Source organism: Tachysurus fulvidraco, chromosome 22, assembly GCF_022655615.1.
Source record: "Tachysurus fulvidraco isolate hzauxx_2018 chromosome 22, HZAU_PFXX_2.0, whole genome shotgun sequence".
Taxonomy (NCBI): Eukaryota; Metazoa; Chordata; class Actinopteri; order Siluriformes; family Bagridae; genus Tachysurus; species Tachysurus fulvidraco.
Window position 1 is genome coordinate 2,142,796 of NC_062539.1, and position 22,293 is coordinate 2,165,088.

A 22,293-nucleotide genomic window follows, 5' to 3' on the forward strand; every position below is an offset into this window, starting at 1 on the left:
TAGATGTGAGGAGTGTTTGTATGTCAGACAGGTCATTTAGAGGTGAGGTGTGTTTGTCTGTCAGACAGGTCATTTAGAGGTGTGGTGTGTTTGTCTGTCAGACAGGTCATTTAGAGGTGAGGTGTGTTTGTCTTTCAGACAGGTCATTTAGAGGTGAGGTGTGTTTGTCTGTCAGACAGTTCATTTAGAGGTGAGGTGTGTTTGTCTGTCAGACAGGTCATTTAGAGGTGTGGTGTGTTTGTCAAACAGTTCATTTAGATGTGAGGAGTGTTTGTCTGTCAAACAGTTCATTTAGATGTGAGGAGTGTTTGTATGTCAGACAGGTCATTTAGAGGTAAGGAGTGTTTGTATGTCAGACAGGTCATTTAGAGGTGAGGAGTGTTTGTATGTCAGACAGGTCATTTAGAGGTGAGGTGTGTTTGTCTGTCAAACAGTTCATTTAGAGGTGTGGTGTGTTTGTTTGTCTGACAGGTCATTTGTAGGTGAGGTGTGTTTGTTTGTCAGACAGGTCATTTAGAGGTGAGGTGTGTTTGTCTGTCAGACAGGTAATTTAGAGGTGAGGTGTGTTTGTCTGTCAGACAGGTTATTTAGAGGTGAGGTGTGTGTGTGTCTGTCAGACAGGTTATTTAGAGGTGAGGTGCGTTTGTCAGACAGGTTATTTAGAGGTGAGGTGTGTTTGTCAGACAGGTGATTTGGAGGTGAGGTGTGTGTTTGTCAGACAGGTCATTTAGAGGTGAGGTGTGTTTTTTTTGTCAGACAGGTCATTTAGAGGTGAGGTTTGTTTGTCAGACAGGTCATTTAGAGGTGAGGTTTGTTTGTCAGACAGGTCATTTAGAGGTGAGGTGTGTTTGTCTGTTGCTTTTGCTTGTGTTTTATATACACTCACCGGCCACTTTATTAGGTCCACTTTTCTAGTACCGGGTTGGACCCCATTTTGCCTTCAGAACTGTCTTAATCCTTCGTGGCATAGATTCAACAAGGTACTGGAGGAAATATTCCTCAGAGGTTTTGGTCCATATTGCCATGATAGCATCACGCAGTTGCTGCAGATTTGTTGGCTGCATATCCATGATGCGAATCTCCCGTTCCATCACATCCCAAAGGTGCTCTATTGGACTGAGATCTGGTGACTGTGGAGGCCATTTGAGTACAGTGAAATTGTCATGTTCAAGAAACCAGTCTGAACCATCACCACCAGCCTGAACCGTTGATACAAGGCAGGATGGATCCATGTTTTCATGTCGTTGACGCCAAATTCTGACCCTACCATCCAAATGTCGCAGCAGAAATCGAGACTCATCAGACCAGGCAACATTTTTTCAATTTTCTATTTTGGTGAGCCTGTGAGAATTGTAGCCTTCTTAGCTGTCAGGAGTGGAGCCCGGTGTGGTCTTCTGCTGCTGTAGCTCATCCGCCTCAAGGATCGACATGTTGTGTGTTCAGAGATGCTCTTCTGCATACCTCGGTTGTAACGAGTGGTTATTTGAGTTACTGTTGCCTTTCTATCAGCTCGAACCAGTCTGGCCATTCTCCTCTGACCTCTGGCATCAACAAGGCATTTTCACCCACAGAACTGCCGCTCACTGGATATTTTCTCTTTTTCTAACCATTCTCTGTAAACCCTAGAGATGGTTGTGCATGAAAATCCCAGTAGACCAGCAGTTTCTGAAATAGCCGGACCAGCCTGTCTGGCACCAACAACCAAGCAACATTCAAAAGTCACTTAAATCACCTTTCTTCCCCATTGTGATGCTCGGTTTGAACTGCAGCAGATCATCTTGACCATGTCTACATGCCTAAATGCATTGAGTTGCTGCCATGTGATTGGCTGATTAGAAATTTGCGTTAACAAGCAGTTGGACAGGTGTACCTAATAAAAGGTATATATATATATATAAAATTTACACATTTCTCCCACTCACTCTTATTCATTACTTTTCCTCTATCGTCTCTCTTACACTCTCTAATCTCTCTCTCTCTCTCTCTCTCTCTCTCTCTCTCTCTCTCTCTCTCTCTCTCTCTCTCTGTGTGTGTGTGTGTGTGTGTGTGCGTGTGCAGTATTGTGAGTGGCACAAAGTTCTTCTGCATCTTGTTTCATTTTCAGAAGCGAAAGCGAGCGTAACTGCAGCAGACAGTTATACTGCCATTTACACTAAGAGCTCCATAGTGAAGGTGCTGAATCACACCAATGGTGAGTGCTGTTGTTTTTCATCTATTCTCTGTGGTGTTTGGTTAAACTGGTATTTTTTAAAACAAATTTTCAATAAAAAGGTATTGATGTTGTAATAAACATTTATTAGTAGAGAATTCAAAGCTGTTTTTTAGGCTCTGTATAAGGATGTGAGCAACTGGCAGAAATGTTAACAGTGTATAGTCCAGTGTTGAACTGTTGATGTTAAAGTGCAGGGTGTGGCATGCCATATTGTGGAAGTGTGCTGTAGGGTGTATTAGTTTTGACTGTTAATTAGTCAGAGGGAAAAGCTATCCTTCAGTCAGCTAGTGCGGGATCGGATGCTGCGGTGACGTCTTCCTGAGGGATGTGGATGTGGATCCACCACCAGCTCCTTGGTCTTGTCCATGTTGAGTGAGAGGTGGTTCTCCTGACACCATTCTCACATATAGGTGTTCTTATTTTCCAGGTGGGAGAGAGCAGTGTGAAGGGTGAAAGCATTAGCATCATCTGTGGAACGGTTGCTACGATATGCAACTGTAGCGGATCTAGTGAGGCAGGCAGCACAGAGCAGATGTAATCTCAGATGAGTCTCTCAAAGCACTTGCTGAAGATGGGGGTGAGAGCAACTGGCCTTCAGTCATTTAGGCATGTGATTTTGTTTTTCTTTGGTATGGGCACAATGGTGGATTTTTTTGAAGCATGATGGAACCACAGACAGACAGAGGGAGAGGTTGAAAATGTCTGAAAACACCAGCTAGTTGGGATGCACATGCTCGGAGCACACGCCCTGAGATGCCATCAGGACCCGCAGCCTTGCGGATGTTTAGCCGTCGGAAGGATCGGGTTACATCCACGACAGAGATGGAGAGTGCACTCACATCTCCTGCAGCAGCCGCAAGAGCGCTCTCTGTGTGGGCGCGGTTGTGAGCCTCGAAATGAGCATAAAACTTAAGCTCATCCGGTAGAGAGGTGGCAATGTTCACAGTAGCAGGTTTATTCCCTTTAACATCTAAGATGTTATCGATGCCCTGCCACATGCTTCTTGTATCGTCGGTGTTGAATTGTTCTTCAACTTTGTTTTTATGTTGTGTTTATGCAGCTTTGATGGATTTCCTGAGATCTTAACTAGCTTGTTTGCGGTCACGGTGAGGCAAGCCCCCCCCACCCAATCAGAGTCTTGGCCCGCCCTGGCCCCACACCACATAACAGCCAATCACAAAATTGGTGTGATGTTCAATTCAGCTCGAGATACGTGATTTTCTAATTTCTGCCCAACCCCCTTTTTTCCTCTCCTAGACAGACAGAAAGACTTAGCTCATTCATTCACATTTACGCAACCTTTGAGGTAAACGGACATGCTTATAAAGCCATAAACGACAGTCACAGTAACTTTATTAGAACTGTTAGTGAACTTGATTAACACACTATATATAGCCTAATAAAATACAACATGTACAGATTTCTTGTTCCAAAAGGACAAAAGAAAACCACTTTAGCTCTCCAGGACACAGCTACCACCTCCTCATCCATTTGCGGCAATGAGGTCAGAGAAATGGATGAGTCGAGTTCATCTGCAGCTTCCGATGATGTCAAAAGCACAAATACACCCACTCAAAGATGCAGCAATTCTGTCCCGAATGATTTAAACAGGGCGAATCCTTACCAGCTGGTTCTGAAATCATGCCCCCCGAACTCTTTTTGGAGGGAGAGAGAGATGTTTTTCGGTCGCTTGTTATCAGTCACGGCTGTGGCTTGAATATTCTGTAGATCACGATGCATGATTTTGTTTTCCGTGTTGTGTTCGGTGTTGCTTTCTCTGAAAATGACACGTTCGTTTCGACAGGTTTTCGAAACTGGAAAGCAGCATTAGAACGTGACCGCAATCTTAAAAAACATGCGTGCAAAAGAATTGCCCCTATTTATCAAATCTAAAGTTACTTAACTGATACAAGATCTGTTAAGGGGTCAAAAATTTACAAATGCAAAAAGAGAGAATGTAAAAATAAACATGTTAACCCTATTTATATATAAAGTTACTAAATAGTTCCAAAATATGTACAAAAAATATTAAAAATGAAGAAAACACAACAATAACAAACAACCCTAACAATTGTCTTAATTATATGGTATTAAAACTAGAGACATGAGAGATTAAAGCATTATAGAACCCCCCCACCCCAATACGACCGGCCCACCTGGAATATCACTTGGCCCACCTTTCATCTCATATCTGGAGCCGGGCCTGATCCAATTGCAGTTCAAACTTCTTTATTAATCCAAAACAAGAGACAGGCAAACAGACCGGCAGGCAAAACTAAGCAGAACTCAGAGCTAACAAAAAACATAGAACATTAACCATCAAACATTAAACAACGACCAGCACTGGGAAGTGAACCAACAGAGTAGATATAACAAACAGGAACCAATCACAAAGCTGAGACAATCAGTGACTAAGACAACACACCTGAGGGAAAGATTGAGTTCGATTAGTGTCCATGGCAACAAACAAGTGGGCGGGGCAAACAATTAACAGCAAGGCAAACCAGCAGACAGAAACAGGGCAAAACACAGACAAGACTCATTACATTTGCGATCATCAGGGTTCCCGGATTTAAAAGCAGATGTCTGCGCTGACAAGGCTACTCGAACATAGCTTTAGGTTGGGATAGATGCGTGGGGTTGATATATAATAAAATTCTAATTATATAATATAATAATAATAATAATAATAATAATAATAATAACTTGAATGATTATAAGAGACTTCATGGAAATGTGTAAAGATAAAATATGGCTATAGAGTGAAGAGGTTTAAAGTTCAAATACATTATATAAACATTTGTAAAGTCGAATAGTTCACAACTTATCAGACATTTATAGAATATTTACAGCAATTATACAGTAATTTATCAGTAGAAACAAATTATTTTGCTCTTTTCTGTTACTCTGCCTAATCTTATAATTTATAGTTTTAAATTTAAATTGTTTTTATTCCTAAGTTGTGGGATGTGGTATCTTTCTGGTTAAGGTGTTAGATCACTAATCAGGAGTTTGAATCACAGGTCCAAAAAGCGTCCACCTCTGGGCCCTTATCCCCTAAGTTGTATAAAAACTAAATAAAATTAAGTCACTCTGCATTCATGTAAATTGTATGATTCCTTTTTTTACTCAGCACAATGTACAACATGTTCTGGAACAACAATAAACTTTTTTTTCCTGCTCTTTACTTTTATCTTTTTTTCTAGGCACAATCAAAGGAGATCACAGAGGAGAACCTCAAGTCAATGTTCAAAGTTGTAAAAAAGTACAAAGATGAATTTTATTTGAACAATGTCATGGAAGGAGATGTGTTCATTGTGAAACATGAAAGAAAGGTCCAGAAGGCTGGATTGTACACTGATGGACAGATCATTCAGTTACAAGGTAAAAAAACATAAAACATACAGTAATAGATTGAAATAGACTGTGAAGCAAATACAGTTATAATGTGTGTATGTGTTCCAGTAAATTGAGAGAAGTGACATTGTAAAGCAGATCTGATTATTGTCCTTTAACATCACAAGAGTTTTATTCCTCTTATATCACACCGATAACAGTTTTCCTTTATTCTTTATCCATCCATCCATCTTCTACCACTTATCCGGGGCCGGGTCGCGGGGGCAGCAGTCTAAGCAGGGATGCCCAGACTTCCCTCTCCCCAGACACTTCCTCCAGCTCTTCCGGGGGAATACCGAGGCGTTCCCAGGCCAGCTGAGAGACATAGTCCCTCCAGCGTGTCCTAGGTCTTCCCCGGGGCCTCCTCCCGGTTGGACATGCCTGAAACACCTCCCCAGGGAGGCGTCCAGGAGGCATCCGAAACAGATGCCCGAGCCACCTCAGCTGACTCCTCTCGATGTGGAGGAGCAGTGGCTCTACTCTGAGCTCCTCCCGAGTGACCGAGCTCCTCACCCTATCTCTAAGGGAGCATCCAGCCACCCTGCGGAGGAAACTCATTTTGGCCACCTGTATCCGGGATCTCGTCCTTTCGGTCATGACCCAAAGCTCATGACCATAGGTGAGGGTAGGAACATAGATCGACTGGTAAATAGAGAGCTTCGCCTTGCGGCTCAGCTCTTTCTTCACCACAACAGGTCGGTATATCGACCGCATCACTGCAGAAGATACACCAATCCGCCTGTCAATCTCCCGCTCCATCCTTTCCGCACTCGTGAATGAGACCCCAAGATACTTAAACTCCTCCACTAGAGGCAGGAGCTCTCCACCAACCTGAAGGGGGCAAACCACCCTTTTCCGGCTGAGAACCATGGCCTCGGACTTGGAGGTGCTGATTCTCATCCCCGCCGCTTCACACTCGGCTGCAAACCGTCAAGTGCACGCTGAAGGTCCTGATTTGAGGAAGCCAGCAGGACAACATCATCTGCAAAAAGCAGAGACGAAATCCTGTGGTCCCCAAACCGGACTCCCTCTGGCCCCAGACTGCGCCTAGAAATCCTGTCCATATAAGTAATGAACAGGACCAGTGACAAAGGGCAGCCCTGCCAGAGTCCAACATGCACTGGGAACAAGTCTGACTTACTGCCGGCAATGCAAAACAAACTCCTGCTCCGGGCATACAGGGACCGGACAGCCCTTAACAGAGGCCCCGAACCCCATACTCCCAGAGCACATCCCACAGGTCACCATGAGGGACACAGTCTTCTCCCGATCCACAAAGCACATGTGAACTGGTTGTGCAAACTCCCATGAACCCTCCAGCAACCTGGCGAGGGTATAGAGATGGTCCAGTGTTCCACGACCGGGAAGAAACCCGCATTGTTCCTCCTGAATCCGACGTTCGAATATCAGCCGAATTCTCCTCTCCAGTACCCTGGCATAGACTTTTCCGGGGAGGCTGAGGAGTGTGATCCCCCTTCTTAAACAGAGGGACCACCACCCCAGTCTGCCAGTCCAGAGGCATTGTCCCCAACCTCCATGCGATGTTGCAGAGGCGTGTCAACCAAGACAGCCCCACAACATCCGGAGACTTGAGGTACTCAGGGCGGATCTCATCCACCCCCAGTGCCTTGCCACTGAGGAGCTTCTCAACTACCTCAGTGACCTCAGCTTGGGGAATCGACGAGTCCACAACTGAGCCCCCGCTCTCTGCTTCCTCAGTGGAAGACATGTCGGTGGGGTTGAGGAGAACCTTGAAGTATTCCTTCCACCATCCCAGGACGTCCCCAGTCGAAGTCAGCATATTCCCACTCCCACCGTAAACAGTGTGGGCAGGGCACTGCTTCCCCCTCCTGAGGCGCCGGACGGTTTGCCAGAATTTCTTCGAGGCCAACCGAGAGTCCTTCTCCATGACCTCACCGAACTCCTCCCAGACCCGAGTTTTGGCCTCCGTGACCACCCGGGCTGAAGCACGCTTGGCCCTTCGGTACCTATCAGCTGCCTCCGGAGTCCCCCGAGCCAATTATTCTTTATTATTTATTAAAAGACTGATCCATGCTTTCATTGAATGTCCACCAGCCTTTGTTTCTCTCTCCTGATGTTAATTAGGAAAAAAATAAACCAATTGTCAATAAACCAAAAACAGTTACAGCTTTTTTTAATGTCTCATATAAATCTTTATATGTTTATTTCAGATTGATGCCTTGTCCTTGACTTCTGTCATAATTCTGTTCTAATTCTGATATAATGTATAATGTATAATGATGGATTATGTGTTCAGTCTTAACAGGAACATTCTACAACAGTACAGAGATAAACAAGGTGAATGTGGATGCGTTCACTGGAAAAAAAAGTTTTGCTGTTTACAGGAAGAAGAAAGGAATTCCTAAGTCATTCAAGAAAAATGTTGACGAAGCAATAAACAAATGTCCAGAAAGCAATTTTGATGGATATAACTGTATGGAGTTTGTCATGGAGCTTCTCGAGGTTTATCTGCCGGTAAAACAACAAATTTCACAACTTAAGAACAAAAACCAGGGAACGTATTCATGAACATTCTCAGTGTAAATAGTTTCGTTTATAAGAGAAAATTCTTAGAAATGTGTGTGTTTCCCTTTAAGACTAAAGAGAAGATCTTAATAAAGATAACATTTATTCATAAAGCATCAGGCAATCACCCTGATCAACAACTCACCATAATTACTGTACAGTATATTCACTGCTTCTTATCATAAGTACTGCATTATCAGAACTGTCAGTCATCAAATCATCGGTATATTACACACTACTGCTGCTGTATATTGTATAAAGCATAATATTGCACAATATTGTGCAATATTATGCTGTATATTGTATAAAGCCTAATATTGCACAATATTGTTATTTTCACTCCCACACTTTATGTACATAACTGATCGTTCATATTCCATATTCATATTTTATATATTTTATTCATTCTATATCCATATTTTATACTCATTCTGTCTATATTGTATCTCATCGTCTGCATTGTTATCTTGTATCGTATAGCGTTATTTATGTCTGTACCTTTGAGAGTCACAAACTGCTGGAACCAAATTTCTTGTGTGTGTGAACGCACTTGGCCAATAAACCTGATTCTGATTCTGATCTTAACCCTTAAAAGAGCTCATAAGGTCAAAAAGTGTTAGAAGTGAGGAGGACTTTTAAGAGGATGAAGAGTTTCTTTATCAGAGGAGAAAATGGCTGAAAGGTGAAGAAGGAGAAGAAATGTATCGTGTACAATATTTAAATCATAGTTAGTTAATAAGATGATACAGATTAGATTATTTCTGTGACCAATCACATAAGAAATCACATCTCCACTATGCTGCTGTGTCATTTAGAGACTCGAACATCTCTGAAACAGAGCTGAAATGCCACAGCAGCAGAAATGATATCATTTGTCTCTATGACATTTCTGCTCTGTGTCAGAGATGTTTACATTTACATTTACATTACATAACATACAGCTGTTAGAACATCTCTAATACGATCGGTCACCAGCGTAATCCCTACACCATATAGTCTCTAATATCTTAACACAGAGACAAAGTGAAGGTTTATAATAGACCAGATTTTAAAAGCTCTTCTATGTTTTATTGCACAACCAATCACAGGCTTCAAAAGTGTCACACCTATTAAAATGTTAAGCCCCGCCTCCTCTCTTTTGTCCTGAATCTTAAGATAAGATTCACAGTAAGAGATTTTTAAGCTAAATTAGAATTCTCTGAGTTCATTCTTTATGGGTTGTTATGAACACAGGCCCAGGATTTATATATACAGCTCTAAAGGGAAAAATATTTTGCTTTAGTTTCTTTTTCACAATCCTGACGCTGGTGATTTGTTTTATTTTACGTGATTTGTTTTATTTAACTGGTGATTTGTTTTTTCCCCCCCAGCCGATTAAATCAGAATGCAGTAAGATTGCTTTTGGCACTAAACCAAAGGGCTTCAAAGTTGTCAAAATGTTCGCTGATGACTACAACAGTAACGCAATGTTAGGAGACCTGTTTCTTGTGCGCGATGGGCCATTTGGCAGCACTAAACTCCATGCTGGTGTGTGCTGCAGTGAAAAGGGCCCACAGATTATTCAGCTCTTAGGTAAATCTATAATATCTAAATCTTTAGACATTATTAAGAAACTTTGCCTCAGACAAACCTGATAAAGAAAAAAACTTGGGTTAAGCAGCTACATAACCCAACTACAAACGTTATTTTCCATCACATCTGTAAATTGTCTCATCTTTACTAATGTATTGTACATTAAGACGGATAAAACTTTAAAACTTATGAAATGATTTCCTTCCCCCAGCAAGGATTAAAGGGTCCAGACCCATTCCAGGTGTTGTGACCATAGTGCATCTCAACGGGTTTTCTGCAGACATGAATTATGCAATTTATAGGAGGACACAGGGAATCCCTGACTCATTCCAAAAAAAAGTCGATGAAGCATTGAGCAGAAAGCCAAATCATCAAGAGGAACGATTCAGCAATGTGTGTTTTGCCTTGGAACTTCTCTTTGGAGAATTAAAGGTAATAACGAGCAATTTACATTTTAAAATTAAAGTTAATAAAAGTATATATACTATATATAATTATGTGTGTGTGTGTGTGTGTGTGTGTGTGTGTGTGTTTACTTTTACAGGAAAAAGAAAGAGATGTGGAAGATTTGAATGACATTTTGTTTGGTGACACTGAATGAGTGCAGCTCTGTACAACCTGAAGATTCTTCTTTAAATTATTTAATTGAAGTTAATTACAGTGATAGTTACACATAACTTATTCTTAAATCAGTATTAAATCCTAAAATAGAGTTCAACATTTCATGTTTGATTTTTTTTAATCATCGTCAAACTACAACAGATAAAAACAAACACATGATGAAATAAAATCTTTAACCGTTTTCTGATTATTGTGTTTTTTTTAATGCTCAGAGATTTTTTTCTTGAGAGAAAAATTTTTTAAGTGAGTTTAAATTAAATTTTATTATTTTAGTTCATATCATTACATCAAAAACTAAAACCATGTTCACAAATATAAAAGCTGTGCTTATGAGCTCAGTTTGTTTTTTGTTATCGTCTAGTCACCGTTTACGAAGAAGCAGATCAAAGCATGGAGTTTACATATACAGTATGTAGCTTTGAAATGGACTGAAAGTGTGTGTTTGTCTGTCAGACAGGTCATTTAGAGGTGAGGTGTGTTTGTCTGTCAGACAGGTCATTTAGAGGTGAGGTGTGTTTGTCTGTCAGACAGGTCATTTAGAGGTGAGGTGTGTTTGTCTGTCAGTCAGGTCATTTAGAGGTGAGGTGTGTTTGTCTGTCAGTCAGGTCATTTAGAGGTGAGGTGTGTTTGTCTGTCAGACAGGTCAGTTAGAGGTGAGGTGTGTTTGTCTGTCAGACAGGTTTTAGAGGTGAGGTGTGTTTGTCTGTCAGACAGGTCATTTAGAGGTGAGGTGTGTTTGTCTGTCAGACAGGTCATTTAGAGGTGAGGTGTGTTTGTCTGTCAGACAGGTCATTTAGAGGTGAGGTGTGTTTGTCTGTCAGACAGGTCATTTAGAGGTGAGGTGTGTTTGTCTGTCAGACAGGTCATTTAGAGGTGAGGTGTTTATCAGACAGGTCATTTAGAGGTGAGGTGTGTTTGTCTGTCAGACAGGTCATTTAGAGGTGAGGTGTGTTTGTCAGACAGGTCATTTAGAGGTGAGGTGTGTTTGTCTGTCAGACAGGTCATTTAGAGGTGAGGTGTGTTTGTCTGTCAGACACGTCATTTAGAGGTTAGGAGTGGTTGTCAGACAGGTCATTTAGAGGTGAGGTGTGTTTGTCTGTCAGACAGGTCATTTAGAGGTGAGGTGTGTTTGTCTGTCAGACAGGTCATTTAGAGGTGAGGTATGTTTGTCTGTCAGACAGGTCATTTAGAGGTGAGGTGTGTTTGTCTGTTGCTTTTGCTTGTGTTTTATATATACAGTCACCGGCCACTTTATTAGGTACACTTTTCTAGTACCGGGTTGGACCCCATTTTGCCTTCAGAACTGTCTTAATCCTTCGTGGCATAGATTCAACAAGGTACTGGAGGAAATATTCCTCAGAGGTTTTGGTCCATATTGCCATGATAGCATCACGCAGTTGCTGCAGATTTGTTGGCTGCATATCCATGATGCGAATCTCCCGTTCCATCACATCCCAAAGGTGCTCTATTGGACTGAGATCTGGTGACTGTGGAGGCCATTTGAGTACAGTGAAATTGTCATGTTCAAGAAACCAGTCTGAACCATCACCACCAGCCTGAACCGTTGATACAAGGCAGGATGGATCCATGTTTTTGTCGTTGACGCCAAATTCTGACCCTACCATCCGAATGTCGCAGCAGAAATCGAGACTCATCAGACCAGGCAACATTTTTCCAATCTTCTATTTTGGTGAGCCTGTGAGAATTGTAGCCTCAGTCCTGTTCTTAGATGTCAGGAGTGGCACCTGGTGTGGTCTTCTGCTGCTGTAGCTCATCCGCCTCAAGGATCGACATGTTGTGTGTTCAGAGATGCTCTTCTGCATACCTCGGTTGTAACGAGTGGTTATTTGAGTTACTGTTGCCTTTCTATCAGCTCGAACCAGTCTGGCCATTCTCCTCTGACCTCTGGCATCAACAAGGCATTTGCGCCCACAGAACTGCCGCTCACTGGATATTTTCTCTTTTTCTAACCATTCTCTGTAAACCCTAGAGATGGTTGTGCATGAAAATCCCAGTAGATCAGCAGTTTCTGAAATAGCCGGACCAGCCTGTCTGGCACCAACAACCAAGCAACATTCAAAGTCACTTAAATCACCTTTCTTCCCCATTCTGATGCTCGGTTTGAAATGCAGCAGATCATCTTGACCATGTCTACATGCCTAAATGCATTGAGTTGCTGCCATGTGATTGGCTGTTTAGAAATTTGCGTTAACAAGCAGTTGGACAGGTGTACCTAATAAAGGTATATATATATATATATATATATATATATATATATATATATATATATATATATATATATATATATATATATATATCTTCTGCATCTTGTTTCATTTTCAGAAGCGAAAGCGAGCGTAACTGCAGCAGACAGTTATACTGCCATTTACACTAAGAGCTCCATAGTGAAGGTGCTGAATCACACCAATGGTGAGTGCTGTTGTTTTTCATCTATTTTCTGTGGTGTTTGGTTAAACTGGTATTTTTTAAAACAAATTTTCAATAAAAAGGTATTGATGTTGTAATAAACATTCATTGTTAGAGAATTCAAAGCTGTTTTTCAGGCTCTGTATAAGGATGTGAGCAACTGGCAGAAATGGAAACGTGTTGAACTGTTGACGTTAAAGTGCAGGGGGTGGCATGCCATATTGTGGAAGTGTGCTGTAGGGTGTATTAGTTTTGACTGTTAATTAGTCAGATAGTCTGTGAGAAAAAGCTATCCCTTAGTTGGCTAGTGCGGGAATCGGATGCTGTGGCATCGTCTTCCTGAGGGAAGCAGAGAGAGCTGTCTGTGGATGCTGGGGCTCATTCCAAACTTCCTCAGCCACCTCAGGAAGAAGAGGCGTTGATGTGGCTTCATCAGCACTGTTTCAATGTGTATGGACCAAGTGAGATCCTCACTCATGTTAACACAGAGGAACTTATAGCTGCATACCCGCTCCACAGGTCTTGTTGATGTGATGGGTTTGTGTTCTCTGCTCTGTCTCCTGAAATCCACCACCAGCTCCTTGGTCTTGTCAATGTTGAGTGAGAGGTGGTTCTCCTGACACCGTTTAGTCATGGTGGTCACCTCTTCTCTGTAGGCTGTCTCACCGTTGTGTCGTCAGCGAATTTGACAATGACGTTGGAGCTGTGTGTGGCTGCACAGTCACGAGTGTACAGGGAGTACAGGAGTGGACTGAGGACACAGCCCTGAGGAGCACCAGTGTTGAGGGTCAGTGGGGATGAAGTTTTGCTGCCCATTCTTACCACCAAACTTCTGCCTGTCAGGAAGTCCTGGATCTGTTTAGTCCCAGAGTCTGGAGCTTTGCAACAAGTGTGGCAGGCACTATGGTGGTAAATGCTGTAGTCAACAAACAGCATTCTCACATATAGGTGTTCTTATTTTCCAGGTGGGAGAGAGCAGTGTGAAGGGTGAAAGCATTAGCATCATCTGTGGAACGGTTGCTACGATATGCAAACTATAGCGGATCTAGTGAGGCAGGCAGCACAGAGCAGATGTAATCTCAGATGAGTCGCTCAAAGCACTTGCTGAAGATGGGGGTGAGAGCAACTGGCCTCCAGTCATTTAGGCATGTGATTTTGTTTTTCTTTGGTATGGGCACAATGGTGGATTTTTTTTGAAGCATGATGGAACCACAGACAGACAGAGGGAGAGGCAAGGCAAGGCAAGGCAAGTTTATTTGTATAGCACATTTCATACACAGAGGTCATTCAAAGTGCTTTACATAGAAATTAGAAAACAGTTTACAAAAGAGAAAAAAATATGAAAAATAAGACACACGATAAAATCATAACAAAAACAAATAACAATTAAAGGAATTAAATGTGATTTTAATAAAAACAGTTTAAAATATGTTAAAAAGAATAAAACAGGAATAAAAGTGATTTGGATAAAAAGCACAGTCAGTGTGAAGCAGCACAGCGCTCATTCAGTAAATGCAGAGTTAAACAGATGTGTTTTTAATCTTGATTTAAAAGTGTCTACTGTTGAAGCACATCTGATCTCTTCTGGAAGCTGATTCCAGCTATAGGTGGCGTAATAACTAAACGCTGACACACCTTGTTTCGAGTGAACCCTTGGTATCTCTAACTGACCTGATCCTAATGATCTGAGTAGTCTGCTTGGTTTATATTCAATTAGCATATCTGCAATGTATTTCGGTCCTAAGCCATGAAGTGATTTATAAACGAGTAACAACACTTTAAAATCTATTCTAAATGTAACTGGAAGCCAGTGTAAGGACCTGAGGACTGGAGTGATGTGCTCAGATTTTTTGGTTCTTGTCAGAATTCTGGCAGCAGCGTTCTGTATGAGCTGCAGCTGTCTAATGGTCTTCTTGGGGATCCCAGTAAGGAGTCCATTGCAATAATCCACCCTGCTGGTAATGAAAGCATGAACAAGTTTCTCTAAGTCCTATGTTGAGACAAAACATCTAATTCTGGCTATATTTCTGAGATGGTAGTAAGCTGATTTGCTTATCGCTTTCACATGACTACTGAAATTAAGGTCAGACTCTAAAATTACACCAAGATTTCTGACTTTATTTTGTGTCTTTAGACCCCTAGAGTCAAGGTGTGTGTTAACCTTGAGAGTTTCATCTTTATTTCTGAATACAATGACTTCAGTTTTGTCTTTGTTTAACTGGAGGAAGTTTTGACGCATCCAGCTGTTAATTTCATCAATGCACTTACTGTACATAGAGAGTCAATGGGGCTGTAGTCATTAGGGAACAGGGCTAAGTATATCTGGGTGTCATCTGCATAGCTATGGTAAGCAATTTGGTTCTTTTTCATTATTTGACCAATTGGGAGCATATACAAATTAAAGAGAAGCGGTGCGAGAATTGAGCCCTGTGGGACTCCACATGTCATGGATGTTCACTCAGATTTATGGTTACCTATGTTTACATAGTAACCTCTCCCTTTTAGGTATGATTTAAACCAATTGAGGACCATCCCAGAAAGCCCTACCCAGTTTTCCAGTCTATGTTAGAGTATGGTGATCTACCGTGTCAAAGGCAGCACTAAGATCTAGTAGCACCAGCACTGATATTTTACCTGAATCAGAGTTTAAGCGAGTATCATTTATTATCTTTATGAGCACTGTCTCTGTGCTGTGATGCTGGCGGAAACCAGATTGAAAATTGTCCAGATAGCCATTTGAGTTTAAGAATTTGTTCAGCTGATTGAAACAACCTTTTCAATGATCTTGCCTATAAAAGGAAGATTTGAGATTGGTCTGTAGTTGCTAAGTATGGTTTTGTCTAGGTTACTCTTTTTTAGGAGAGGCTTAACAACTGCCATTTTTAGGGACTCTGGAAAAGTGCCTGTGAGCAGAGAGGTATTTACTATTTTTAAGAGGTCAGTTTCTAAGCAGTTAAGTACCTTTTTGAGAAAGGATGTGGGGAGGGTGTCAAGGCTGCAAGTTGATGCTTTAAGATGTTGTACTGTTTCTTCCAGGGTTTTTATATCAATTATGTCAAATTCTGAGAAAATGACAAATTTTTGAGGTCTGACTGACCACGTTACAATATGAGGCCGTATTGATTGCCATTCTGATATTACTGAGTTTCTCAGAGAAAAAGGTTGCAAACTCATTGCATTTGTTGTCAGAGAGCATTTCACTAGGAATTTAAAAGAGGTTGAAAATGTCTAATAAAACACCAGCTAGTTGGGATGCACATGCTCGGAGCACACGCCTTGGGATGCCATCAGGACCCGCAGCCTTGCGGATGTTTAGCCGTCGGAAGGATCGGCTTACATCCGTGACAGAGACGGAGAGTGCACTCACATCTTCTGCAGCAGCCGCAGGAGCGCTCTCTGTGTGGGCGCGGTTGTGAGCCTCGAAATGAGCATAACATTTCCTGCTCCTTCAGTTCTCTCCAGCGCTGGAAAGCTGATCCTATATTAACACGTCCTACTTCTTGCCTTATTGTAAGCCTTTCTTCTCTTTCTTTCTTTGTTTTTATCCTCCATGTCGATGTTAAAAACGCTTTCTGCTAATGTCACACACGCGCACTGAACACTCTCTCTGCCCATATTCACAAGACCCACCCCTTACCGCTCATTGGCTACACATTAGATTTGTTTTTGTTTAGTTTGGCTTCCCAAGCCGTTTTCTGAAGCATTTCTCAAACAACGGAGACCCCACCTTTAAGCAAGGCCCTTAACCCTAAGTTGTATAAAAATTAAATAAAATTAAGTCTCTCTGCATTAATGAAAATTGTATCATTCCTTTTTTTGTCTGCTGTGACTGGGACCTCAGCACTTTCATGTACAACATGTTCTGGAACAATAATAAACCTACTTTGATCCTTCACAGCCGGACAACATGCACAATTTTTTGCTCTTTATTTTTATCTTTTTTAATTCAATTGGTGATTGTTTTTTCTAGGCACAATCAAAGGAAAGCACAGAGAAGAGCCTCAAGTCAACGTTCAAAGTTGTAAAAAAGTACAAAGATGAATTTTCTTTGAACAATGTCATGGAAGGAGATGTGTTCGTTGTGAAACATGAAAGAAACGTAGAGAACGCTGGAGTGTACACCGATGAACAGATTATTCAGTTAAAAAAAGGTAAAAAAAATAACTAAACATAAAACATAATAGATCGAAATAGACCGTGAAGATTAAAAATTTGCACAACGTGGACATGTGACATATCAAAACACACAGCATAATGAGGGGAACTGCCCTACGGGTATTCGGATCACGTCACATGCTCATGTCCGCTCACCTCCAAAAGTATTGGCACCCTATCGGTACAGTAGCTTTCACAATTTCCTCCAAAATGCACCGGCCTTTGCAAATATTTGCACCGTCAAAGCCAACATCAAAGTTTGTCGCGACGAACTTTACAAATTTAGTTTCAGATTGATGCCTTGTCAGTGTATTCTGTCATAATTCTGTTCTAATTCTGATGTATAATGATGGATTATGTGTTCAGTCTCAACAGGAATGTTCTACAACAGTACAGAGATAAACAAAGTGAATGTGGATGCGTTCACTGGAGGAAAAAGTTTTGCTGTTTACAGGAAGAAGAAAGGAATTCCTCAGTCATTCAAGAAAAATATTGAAGCAGCAACGAGCAAATGTCCAGAAACAAATTTTCATGAATATAACTGTATGGAGTTTGTCATGGAGCTTCTCGGGGTTTTTCTGCAGGTAAAACAACAAATTTCACAACTTAAGAACAAAAGCCAGGACATGTATTCATGAACATTCTCAGTGTAAATAGTTTCGTTTATAAGAGAAAAGTCTTAGAAATCTGGGCGTTTCCCTTTAAGACTAAAGAGAAGATCCTAGTAGAGATAAAAGTTCTTCATAAAGTATCCAAATATAATAGAGCTCATGAGGTCAAAAAGTGTTAGGAGTTGTGAGGGGGACTTTTAAGAGGATGAAGAGTTTCTTTATCAGAGGAAAAAAGATGTTTTGGAAATGTTTACATTTACATTTACATTACAATTATTACCTTTATAACATACAGATATTGGAACAGCTCAAATACGATCGGTCACCAGCGTAATCCCTACACCATATAGTCTCTAATATCTTAACACAGAGACAAAGGGAAGGTTTATTATAGACCAGATTTTAAAAGCCCTTCTATGTTTTTATTGCACAACCAATCACAGGCTTCAAAAGTGTCGCACCTATTAACAGGTTAAGCCCCGCCTCCTCTCTAAGATAAAAGTTGTTGTTCAGAGTTTGTTGTTTTGAATTTGGTCCTGAATCTTAAGATAAGGTTCACAGTTAGAGATTTTTAAGCTAAATCAGGAGCTCTCTGAGATCATTCTTTATGAGTCTTTATGAATACAGGCCCAGGATTTATATATAAAGGGAAAGCATCTAAAAGGGAAAGAGATGTTGCTTTAGTTTCTTTTTCACTATCCTGATGCTGGTGATTTGTTTTTGTTTTATTCCAGCCGAATAAATCAGAATGCAGAAAGATTGTCTCTGGCACTAAACCAAAGGGCTTCAAAGTTGTCAAAAACTACGCTGATGACTACAAAATAACCGCAATGTTAGGAGACCTGTTTCTTGTGCGTGGTGGGCCATTTGGCAGCAGTAACCTCCATGCTGGTGTGTGCTACAGTGAAAAGGGCCCAAAAATTATTCAGCTCTTAGGTAAATCTCTAATCTCTGATCTCTAGACATTAATAAGAAACTTTGCCTCATACAAACCTGATAAAGAAAAAAACTTTTAGTTGTTTTAGTCATCTGCATGTGGAGCTTGACTTAAGCAGCTAGATAACTACAAACGTGATGTTTTCATCACATCTGTAAATTGTCTCACCTTTACTAATGTATTGTATATTAAGATGGATAAAACTTACAAAATTATTTCTTTTTTTTTTACAGAGACCACAACCGTTCCAGGTGTCGTGAACAAAGTGCATCTCAACGGGTTTTCTGCAGGCATGAGATATGCAATTTATAGGAGTAAGAAGGGAATCCCTGACTCATTCAAAAAAAAAGTTGATGAAGCATTGAGCAGAAAGCCAAATCATCAAGAGGAACGATACAGCAATATGCGTTTTGCCTTAGAACTACTCTTTGGAGAATTGGAGGTAATAATGAGCAATTTAAAAAAAAAAATAGTGTATATACTGTGTGTATATATATATATATACGTATATATATATGTGTGTGTGTGTGTTTACTTTTGCTTTTACTTTTACAGGAAAAAGAAAGAGATGTGGAAGAATTGAATGAGATTTTATTTGGTGACACTGAATGAGTGCAGCTCTGTACAACCTGAAGATTCTTCTTTAAATTATTATTTTTTTTACTGAAAATCTGCTAATAGACCATTTACTGTTTATTTTCCTTTAGTTACACATCATTTATTCTTAAATCAGTATTAAATCCTAAAATAGAGTTTCATGTTTGATTTTTTTAATCGTCGTCAATCTTCAACAGATAAAAACAAACACATGATAAAATAAAATCTTTAACCGTTTTCTGATTATTGTGTTTTTTTAATGCTCAGAGATTTTTTTCTTGAGAGAAAGAATTTTAAGTGAGTATAAATTCAATTTTATTGTTTTAGTTCATATCATTACATCAAATAAAATAAAACCATGTTCACAAATATAAAAGCTGTGCTTATGAGCTCAGTTTGTTTTTGTTATTGTCTAGTCACCGTTTACGAAGAAGCAGATCAAAGCATCTGTGATCTGTGTAACCAGTCTGTGTAACCAGTCTGTGTAACAAATCTGTGTAACCAGTCTGTGTAACCAGTCTGTGTAACCAGTCTGTGTAACCAGTCTGTGTAACCAGTCTGTGTAACAAATCTGTGTAACCAGTCTGTGTAACAAATCTGTGTAACCAGTCTGTGTAACCAGTCTGTGTAACCAGTCTGTGTAACCAGTCTGTGTAACCAGTCTGTGTAACAAATCTGTGTAACCAGTCTGTGTAACCAGTCTGTGTAACCAGTCTGTGTAACCAGTCTGTGTAACCAGTCTGTGTAACAAATCTGTGTAACCAGTCTGTGTAACAAATCTGTGTAACCAGTCTGTGTAACCAGTCTGTGTAACCAGTCTGTGTAACCAGTCTGTGTAACAAATCTGTGTAACAAATCTGTGTAACAAATCTGTGTAACCAGTCTGTGTAACCAGTCTGTGTAACAAATCTGTGTAACCAGTCTGTGTAACCAGTCTGTGTAACCAGTCTGTGTAACCAGTCTGTGTAACAAATCTGTGTAACCAGTCTGTGTAACCAGTCTGTGTAACAAATCTGTGTAACCAGTCTGTGTAACCAGTCTGTGTAACAAATCTGTGTAACCAGTCTGTGTAACCAGTCTGTGTAACCAGTCTGTGTAACCAGTCTGTGTAACCAGTCTGTGTAACAAATCTGTGTAACCAGTCTGTGTAACAAATCTGTGTAACAAATCTGTGTAACCAGTCTGTGTAACAAATCTGTGTAACCAGTCTGTGTAACCAGTCTGTGTAACCAGTCTGTGTAACCAGTCTGTGTAACAAATCTGTGTAACCAGTCTGTGTAACAAATCTGTGTAACCAGTCTGTGTAACCAGTCTGTGTAACCAGTCTGTGTAACCAGTCTGTGTAACCAGTCTGTGTAACAAATCTGTGTAACAAATCTGTGTAACCAGTCTGTGTAACAAATCTGTGTAACAAATCTGTGTAACAAATCTGTGTAACCAGTCAACAGTCAAGAGAAGGCTTTATTTAAACAAACACAGAAGGTTTACCATGTTTACAGTTAAACGTCTCTAGATTCATTTCAGATTATACGTCATCAGAGGCCGCTTTGACCTACGTGCTGTCCGTGATTATGTCCAGGTACAGTATATAATCTGGAATAAATTGATCAGATATGTGTTTGTTTGTCTTATGTTTCTGAGTTTGTGAATATTAGAACGACGTCTACACAAGGGGTGGGGAAAGAAGGGACTGTATTATTATTCCTCTCAGAGAGAATATCATTTAATCAGTCTGTATTCTTAGTCAAAGCTGCAAGGGAATAGAACTCCATCTCATTAACAATTAGTATTTCATGTATTTGAATTTTCTTTCAATTACTCTTTTTATTCCTAGTTTTCTATACATATGTGTATGTGTGTGAGATGCTCTGGGATTTATTTAGGGTGACGTTTTCATGGGTCTGCAGATGAAATTTTTTTTGTCTTTTTTAGCAAATTCTAGCACATTTACAGTCATGTCTGTTAAAGGCAGGGTCTCCGATTTTTGAGAAATGCTTTAGAAAACTGAGTCGGGCCGATAATAAGCAAAAATCTAAACAAAAATAGTAGAAGTAGGACGTGTTAATATAGGATCAGCTTTCCAGCGTTGGAGAGAACTGAAGGAGCAGGAAGTTGGCCACATATTCACAGGTTGGAGTTTCCCGAGTTAATAACTCCTGAGCTAAACGCTGTTACTACACAAATAACACCTCTTTTCTATCGTAGTAATGTAGAGAGGCAGCTACAACCGCGTTTTGTGTAGTAACAGCGTTTAGCTCAGGAGTTATTGACTCGGGAATTTCCAACCTGTGAATATGTGGCTAGGGTTGCCACCCATCCCGTGAAATACGGAATCGTCCCGCATTTACAGGCAAAATGACGCGTCCCGTATCAAATCAATACAGGACGCGATTTGTCCCGTATTTTACATACAGGTCCACATTATAAAGCATCCCATGCAAATTAGTGATGGCCAGTTCGTGAACGAATCGTTCTTTTGAACCAGTTCTTTTTAGTGAACTGGATGAACCGGTTCACCAAATCGGACTGATTCGTTCTAAACAGTTCGCGACTTGAGTCAGCGCTGATCCACAAGTTACTAAAGTTGCTCACTTTCAGTCATGCCTGAAAGTCTGTCCGACTCTAAATAAACTAATATCCCGGAGTATATGTAACTCCTGTACACTGAACTGACATGTTGTGCTGAGAGAACTGTGAGCGCGAGCTGTTGATACTGCGCATGCGTGAATTACTGAACCGATACAGCGAATCATCAGTACATTCAACTGAGAACTGCTTGTTTCGGACGTGTCCGTGAACCGATGAACTAGTACAGCGAATCATCAGTACACGGAACTGAGAACTGTTTCTTTCGGACGCGTCCGAGAACCGATGAACTGTTGATACTGCGCATGCTTGAATAACTGAACTGGTACAGCGAATCATCAGTACACTACTGTTGATGCTGCACATGCGTAAACCTTCAGAGCAAATTATACATATTGGGATATGCATAGTAACTAGTCATAAGCTATTAACCCCTTTAAGCATTGCCCCCCTTTTGCAGCTTTTTCGCCTACATGACCTACCCAACAAAAAGTGATACAGCTCCCACATACTTTGACACACAGGGGTGAGCCTGACACACAGGGGTGAGCCTGACACACAGGGGTGAACCTGACACACAGGGGTGAGCCTGACACAGGGGTGAGCCTGACACACAGGGGTGAGCCTGACAC

At 40.8% G+C, this 22,293-nt stretch overlaps 2 protein-coding genes across 3 annotated transcripts; both read left to right on the plus strand.

Annotated features, from left to right (window-relative positions):
• Positions 1–2,031: 2,031 nt before the first annotated feature.
• Positions 2,032–10,529, plus strand: LOC125138322. Its single transcript, XM_027158289.2, has 6 exons — positions 2,032–2,191; positions 5,419–5,596; positions 7,887–8,104; positions 9,526–9,727; positions 9,939–10,159; positions 10,272–10,529. Exons 1-6 carry the CDS (start codon positions 2,189–2,191, stop codon positions 10,326–10,328), a joined length of 879 nt encoding a protein of 292 aa, XP_027014090.1. The 5' UTR covers positions 2,032–2,188; the 3' UTR covers positions 10,329–10,529.
• A 2,044-nt stretch (positions 10,530–12,573) lies between these two features.
• LOC113650151 lies at positions 12,574–20,693 on the plus strand. 2 transcript variants are annotated; one of them, XM_047806136.1, is made up of 7 exons: positions 12,574–12,590; positions 12,692–12,778; positions 16,746–16,926; positions 17,297–17,514; positions 18,276–18,477; positions 18,712–18,920; positions 19,034–20,693. In XM_047806136.1, the coding sequence occupies exons 2-7, from the start codon at positions 12,776–12,778 to the stop codon at positions 19,088–19,090; spliced, it is 870 nt and encodes a 289-aa protein (XP_047662092.1). In that variant the 5' UTR covers positions 12,574–12,590; positions 12,692–12,775; the 3' UTR covers positions 19,091–20,693. The 2 variants fall into 2 exon arrangements, with proteins under 2 accessions (XP_047662092.1, XP_047662093.1); XM_047806137.1 differs by lacking the exon at positions 12,574–12,590 and having other exon boundaries at positions 12,680–12,778.
• The last annotated feature ends 1,600 nt before the right edge of the window (positions 20,694–22,293 follow it).

Bases quoted from the DNA above. Each gene is read 5' to 3' on its own strand.
- LOC125138322 (XM_027158289.2), top strand. The intron at 8,105-9,525 runs GTAAAACAACAA...TTTCCCCCCCAG, and splicing joins TTCTCGAGGTTTATCTGCCG to CCGATTAAATCAGAATGCAG. The intron at 9,728-9,938 runs GTAAATCTATAA...TCCTTCCCCCAG, and splicing joins ACAGATTATTCAGCTCTTAG to CAAGGATTAAAGGGTCCAGA.
- LOC113650151 (XM_047806136.1), top strand. The intron at 18,478-18,711 runs GTAAATCTCTAA...TTTTTTTTACAG, and splicing joins AAAAATTATTCAGCTCTTAG to AGACCACAACCGTTCCAGGT. The intron at 18,921-19,033 runs GTAATAATGAGC...TTACTTTTACAG, and splicing joins TACTCTTTGGAGAATTGGAG to GAAAAAGAAAGAGATGTGGA.